The sequence below is a fragment of the Cinclus cinclus genome, chromosome 6 (assembly GCF_963662255.1).
Source record: "Cinclus cinclus chromosome 6, bCinCin1.1, whole genome shotgun sequence".
Classification (NCBI taxonomy): domain Eukaryota; kingdom Metazoa; phylum Chordata; class Aves; order Passeriformes; family Cinclidae; genus Cinclus; species Cinclus cinclus.
In genome coordinates, this window is record NC_085051.1 from 2,066,801 (window position 1) to 2,073,571 (window position 6,771).

A 6,771-nucleotide genomic window follows, 5' to 3' on the forward strand; every position below is an offset into this window, starting at 1 on the left:
TAATGAAACATCAATAGTTTGATGGGATGGCTCATGTGGAAGAGGGCAGCAGTACATGACTTGTTCTTTATGCATTCTCTCCCTTTAGCACAATGACTTTGTGCAAAGAAAAGTCCTGCAGCCTTTGCCACAGGTGACCTCTTTTCCCAAACGGGAACTTCACTCATTCCTAGTCGTCCAAAAGATCTTTCTGTAAATCATCTTGCAATATGCAAGGTAGCACACACTTTCCCAAAAGTATGTTGTGTTCCAGTAGTCCCCCCTCATCCCAGCAGGAGGTTTGTGCTTAGGGGCCAGGAAGAGACATGGACTTTGTAAACACCCGTGCATCCCTGGGGGGCCCTGGGTAAGGGGGTGGGGGCACACTGTGCTGTCCTTCTGAAGTGACCACTTGCTCGTAAGTGGGCAGTCCTGAATCGTCAGCTCTGAGAGGAAGGGGATTCAAAGAAAACTCCTCATGCCTCCTGAAGATGTTGGCTGAATTACGCCTTCTGCTTCTTACATAATCCAGGTACCTAAACAAACATAACAGCAGGTAAGTGGAAACTTACTTGTGCTTTAAAGGGAAGCAAGAAGATAAAGTCTTAGTCATAAAATTAACAAAACCCCAAACAACCCAAGAAAACCCCACGAGGAAAAAACATGCCTGCAGTGATCACAAAGACCAGAAGCCAAATACTCTCTCCAAACCACAGGGTAAGAATAGCTTGATGATGTGAAATTTACAGGGAAGAGAAAGCACAGAGTCCTCTTACATTCCTTTCAAGTTTAGGACAAAGGAGCACTCAGGAGTACAGACCTGGTAAAAAAGCATTTCATCCAAACTGCTTCATCATCTACTACTACAACTACTTCACATCTGTGTTAGAGCACATGCCATGGAGAGCATACACCTTATTTGAAAGCACCAGCAGAACACATTAGACTTCCCATTGCAGGCCCCCACCTACTAAAATTATTCCATCATCTTAGTAAGATTATTTTGAAACCAAGAACACACACACACACAAAATAAAAAAAAATAAGCAAACCCCAAGGTCTGGGTGTGCAATATTGTTTTTGCGTTATTAACTGCAGCCTAACTACTGCTGCTGCTCACTTATCTTTGCTTCTAGGCAAGTAAAAACTAGAACTTCCACTGGATTTTCCAAGAATACAGTTAGACCAACCCACGGTGATTTTTAAATGCCACTCTTAAGCAAGAGTTTGTTTTGGTGTGTGTTTGGGTTTTTTAAGCAGTGAAATTCCTTACCCCGGTGGTTGCCTTGATTTGCATCTGCTCTTGCAGCAGTAGAAGATAATCAGTGCAATTATAACCAGCAGTACCCCAGCAGCAACCAGGCTGATGAGCAGTCCTGTGACGTTAATCTTTTGTAGTGCCTCATCACCTGGAGACAAAGCATTGGTGATTTTCATGATGTGTTCTTTCCATCTACCCAGCCTACAGTTTATACTAAAATACTGCTTTTGCACTGCTCTAAGGCTGTTCCTTCCACTAATGTCTAACTTGCTGTAAGAAGCAAGTGAATCTGTGCAACATGAGCCAAGAGTATCATTCACAGCCAGCTTAAAGCAGAAGGGAGTTGATCTCCCCTTTTATCTACATGAAACTCTTGAGATGCCTGTCTTCTAATGCCTTCCAAATATTCCTTCAAGTTTTTGTGACCTAGATCAGGCTGTAGATCTTTCCTCAAGTCCAACTGACCATTTTTTATTAAACATATGGCATCAGACTCCTCTGAGCCTAAAGCAGGCTGTTATATATTGCTATTAAAGAAATGGGGGTAGAAAAACCAAAATCAATCACAGAGAGCAGTCACAGAATTACTGCAAAGTTTACCAATTTTGCAATAAAGAAATGGTCAAGGAAATCACAGTTTTTATCTGCAGACCTATAATGGATCCCACTTTAAGACATTTCAGTTTTATTGTATCAGATAATTAAATATATTTGTACAGTTCACAGTGATCTTCAGTAAAAAGATAATTTCTGATTTCTTTAACTAAATACATGATCTATTAAGAATGTACTATTGTAACAACCAGAAAATATTGCAATATAATAAAAAGGTAAAAAGATGACTTACCTATTTTTATTTTAGGGCCTTTAGTTGAATAGTCTTTCCAAAAATCCATCTATAAAACAAAACAAAAAAAATTGTATTTATATGAGATAGATAAATTACAGGCCTATTGACTTGTATCTAATATGGTACCTTGGGCAGAATTTAACAGTGGCATAAACAGAAATAAATCCTGCTGAGAGATTCGTATTTATTCATCCCATTATATTTTTCTTCTACAGTTTTGCATTAAAATTTCTCAGATCCCAGCTGGTAAAAGAAAAACATGTATTTAACTATGCATTGTCACTTCATATTTCTGTGTGATTACAGTAGAAGTTAGGGTATATTCTGACACCAAAAAAATGCTTACAATTATTTTTGTTTGCAAATTCCTACAAAACAGGATTTGAGGCAAAGTTAATTTCTTAAGGTTCTGACGTTTGCATGAACACTATTTGAATTCATATCAGCTAGGAAAAACAATGAGATTCACTTAAGAGAAAAACTTTCATGTTGTACGACCATCAGGCATTAAATGTGTTGAGTTATAATTTTCACTTTTGCTATGTAGCAAAAGACTCCAGCAAGATTTCAGCTTAACAATTTGACCTTTTTCTTAGGAAGGTGTTAGCAACAGCAAGGGGTGTATTCCTTGCTCTTTCTGCAGAGCACACGTAGAATCACAAAGAGATTCTTGCAGCATGTGCAGCAACCAGTCTTCAGACAATCCTCACATTCCTTTATTGAGCTGAAAGGTTTCTTATTGTTTCTTTATATATATATATATATATATATATATATACCAGGTTTCTTCTCAGCTACATCTAGGTAGGGAGTTAGAATATGGTGCTATAGGAGTACTCAGCAGTAGCTGAACTGCAGATTTTCTCCATACTGGCCTCTTAGAAAACACTTCTTTGGCATGACACAAGGATTAAATCAGCCAATTAATACAGAAAGCATGTGAAACATTTAAGTTGGACTCTGAGAAGTTATTAAAAAATCCAGAAGTCTGAAAATACAGGAATATCTGCAAGTGGGAGTTCTGAAGCTTCATTTCTATTTGTTTGCAGAATTAAAGTCCACATCTAAAGTCCTTAAGACAGTAATACATTTTCAAGTGCCTTCACTGTGTATCTAAAGCAAGAACCCCATGTAATTGAGATACCTACTTTTAGAACAAAATAAGTAGTCATCTCCCAGTGCTGTGTTAGAGGAGTTACAGTATTTGTGTACAATCATTTCTGTTGCAATAATTTGTGTACAAAAGTGAGGTTATTTAGCCAATAACCTCCCTCACTATATTAAATTAAATTTGAACTGCTACCGTTTTATCAGGGTCTTCAAAAAATTCTCTTGCTTCTTCATAATTACACAGTTCTTCATAGCATTCCCTTTCCAGGTTATCATCTGTGAATGCTTCAAAATCAAATCTGTTGTTCAGAAGATGTCGTCCAATGAATAAATTGGCCTCCCTTGCAGATGTGAACACTAATGAAAAAAAAAAATCAAGTTGATTTAAAACAAGTTAGGAAGGCTAAACTTGGTACTTTTAAAGAATAGTAAAGATCTTAAAAGAGCACATTGGATTCATTTCTTTCCCTAGCATCTCTCAGCTACATACAAGGGAAAGAAATATCGAAGTCTCCTCCACTACTATCTTTTCTAACTATGAAACACAAAATAAACATATTTGCCTTTCTCATAAGCCATCTCAGCTATTCCTTATCCTGGCCAAGAGAATCTGATTGCCATGAGAACTGTTGGTTAGCTTTTGGTGTGACCCCATCTGGGATGTGAGCATCAGTTTTTACTGGAGCTCTTAAGAACAAAGTAATTGTCACATAAAGTAGAATTCAGTCAGATCCAAAGTAAGCAACACCTTGACACAGTGGGGGAAGGAAGCAAGGGTGGGGGAAGGAAAAAACCAAATATACATTTATCAATATTCTGGTATCTGTGGGTACCAAATTTTATTGACAGAATTTAGTTTTTAAATCATATCAGCAGACTCCTATTCATTCTACAGTTGTTCTATTTTCACAGTCATGGCACCAGGCTTTCTGTAAAGGTACCATATTGCCACGTTTATTTTTTTTTAGATTTGTCCATGATATGAATTTTACTGACAGCATGCATTTCTGAAGACATTTACTTATTCTCTTCTTTTGTGTTCCATGAAGCCTCATGGAGTAAGTTGTGAGGTGAGATTCCAGAACAGTGAGTGAAATTATAGAAGGCTTTGGAATACAGGAATGTATTTCCTCACTAGGCATTTTCCATCGTCAAGTTTTAGCCTGCTCTTGCTACAGTTTCTTATTAAAAAAAAAAAAAGATAAGAAAAGAAAAAAAAGTTATAGGACAAAACTAGGACTAGTCTGTGTCCACAAAATTCAGGCTATTTGGTTAAGCAAAATGACTAGAGGTTTATTTTTGCAAGTGTAATGCAGAAACAGCATTGTTACATACCAAGCCAGATGGGTCAAAAAGGAGATGAGATTCAGGATAAAGTTATTAATCTACAAATTAGCTTTGTGTTCTTGTTAGCCTGTTTGGCAAGATTATCACATTGCTCTGGAATTTTCACCCTAACAGTTACTGTTAGATCTTGCAGTGGTATTTCATAACAATTTGCACTCTGAAAACTGAGAAAACAGCAGCATAACTTTCATATTGGTTGTCTATTTCTTTAATCTTATAGTATATTTAAGGAATATGACAGCATATATTTATATCATTTACATACTGTTACACTGTGTACTGAAGTAACTACACATGTGCACATGCATTTGTTTTTGTTATTCTAAAGCAATTGCAAAAAAATCTAAGCTTAAAATATTTATTTAAATATTTAATATTTAAAATGTACCTAAAGAGTAACCAGAGAAAAGGACTTAACAACAGGAAAAAAAAAAAGAAAAACAAAACCCAAAAGCCAAAACCAAAATCCAAAATCCCGCAAACCCACAAGTGGAAAGGGAAAAGAATTACATGGAAAAAAATATTATCGATATTCTTGGTTCAGTGTAAATTACAAAAGTGATTTCAGTCTTCTGAAGCAGAGATCTTCAGTTTTGCTCAGTAGTGTTTCACTCTTTACCATGCAAGTAATATTAGCTGTCCTTTGAATTAACTTAAGAGAATTTCTGCATTTTGTTTAAAATGGAATGCATAAGCAAGCTGCCTGGAGCCTAGAACTGAACCCTCAATTCCCAGGAATATATTTTTTTCTTTTCAAGAGTTTTTATCCATTTATTTGCACTCTTTTCACTTTGTCACCTGTCTCCCTATCTCCATCTCCAACTTACTTGCTTGCTACCTGGTGATTAAAACAGTATTTGAAGAATGAAACAGATGGATTTGAATTGTGTCCTAAAGGTGAAGGAACTGTATGCAGTTTTGCAGTCCTTGGTTTGATAAAATAATCCACACAGTTTTAGGATGCCGAGCATTTAGTTAAAAATGCAACCACATCATATGCTCAGAAAAGATTATTTGGTTTTATATGAGTTCCTCTTCACTTCTCTCCCTCCAGAGGGAAGAACTGCAGAAGCAGCACTATGCTTATTTTTCGAGGTGTTGTAAGGGGGTCTGGTATTGAGAGAAAATATGAATTTCATAAAACAACCAAATAAACCCTTTCAAATGCAAAGCTATTTCAGATATACAAATACAACTGTGATGTGCTCAAATAGTACCAAAAGAATACTGTCTTCAAACAGGTTTCAAACTGATTTGAATTTTGTTGTTACTTAAAGGATTCTGGTTGTATCAACCACAATAATTCCAGAGGCCTGGAAAAAGTTCAGTTGTCCCAATCTGCGCTTACTACTAGATCTGATAAACATTTGATATTAGCACCAAAGTCAATTACCAATCATTTCAAGATATCTGAAATTAAGCATAAAACAGCTTATTTTTTTCCATAAAGTAAAAACAAACAAAAACCTCTAAACAACAAAACCACGGAAAAAACCCCAAATAACAACAACCAAAAAACAATCAAACAACAATTAAAGAAGCCAAAAGAAAGCAAAGTTAGCAACAGTTTTGGAAAGCACAAAGTCACGTTAAAACCAAGTTACCATCTGTCCATTCAGGTTGTTTCAGGTTACTCAACCTCCCAGAGCAGCGAGGGAACGCGAGCGTCCTGCCGGGCAGCTGAGACAGCATCACCAAAACCACGAACATGGCCGGGATCTGTCAGACAGAAACCAGCGGGAGTTAACAGAGAATGGCAGAGGAAGTGTCAGCGCTGAACCCTGAGTGAATCCTGCCGGTGAGGTCACCCAGCGCAAGCACCTACACGCACTCGAGGCTAATGCGTGCCTTGAAGAGAGACACCGACCCGAACTGGTCCTGCCTGTCTCCTGCGGAGCTCTCGTTGTGCAACACCCGCACATGTCACCGGGGCCGCTCTCGCCGCCTCTTGCTCTCCTCTCCCGGCCAAGCAGAGCGGCAGCCCCGCTCGCCGGGGAATGGACGGGGAAAGAGCCCCAGCAGGGTGCCCCAGCTAGGCTCTGAAACTGCAGAGTTAAGCCTTTGCTGCCGGAGGAGGTAATAAAATCTCCCCGACGGGAGCAGGTACAAAGCCCGTTTTGTCAGAGGCGTGAAATAAGCCCGGTAACTCTGCACGGAGCCGCTCGGCGCAGGTGAAAACACCATCTCCGCCCGAGGAGGGGACGTGCGACAGCCACCGGGAGAC

At 38.4% G+C, this 6,771-nt stretch overlaps 1 protein-coding gene across 1 annotated transcript; it reads right to left on the reverse strand.

Annotated features, from left to right (window-relative positions):
- Positions 1-286: 286 nt before the first annotated feature.
- PRRG4 (proline rich and Gla domain 4) lies at positions 287-6,278 on the reverse strand. The gene is made up of 5 exons (XM_062495307.1): positions 6,152-6,278; positions 3,394-3,557; positions 2,088-2,136; positions 1,253-1,388; positions 287-515 (listed from the first exon to the last, which is right to left on the reverse strand). Exons 1-5 carry the CDS (start codon positions 6,255-6,257, stop codon positions 287-289), a joined length of 684 nt encoding a protein of 227 aa, XP_062351291.1. The 5' UTR covers positions 6,258-6,278.
- Positions 6,279-6,771: the final 493 nt, after the last annotated feature.

Excerpts from the sequence above, each read along its gene's own strand:
- PRRG4 (XM_062495307.1), bottom strand. The coding sequence starts at position 6,257 with ATGTTCGTGGTTTTGGTGATGCTGTCTCAGCTGCCCGGCAGGACGCTC. Across the intron at positions 2,137-3,393 it reads TTGAAGACCCTGATAAAACG|ATGGATTTTTGGAAAGACTA; the intron begins GTAGCAGTTCAA and ends TTTGTTTTATAG. Across the intron at positions 1,389-2,087 it reads AGGCCCTAAAATAAAAATAG|GTGATGAGGCACTACAAAAG; the intron begins GTAAGTCATCTT and ends CTTTGTCTCCAG.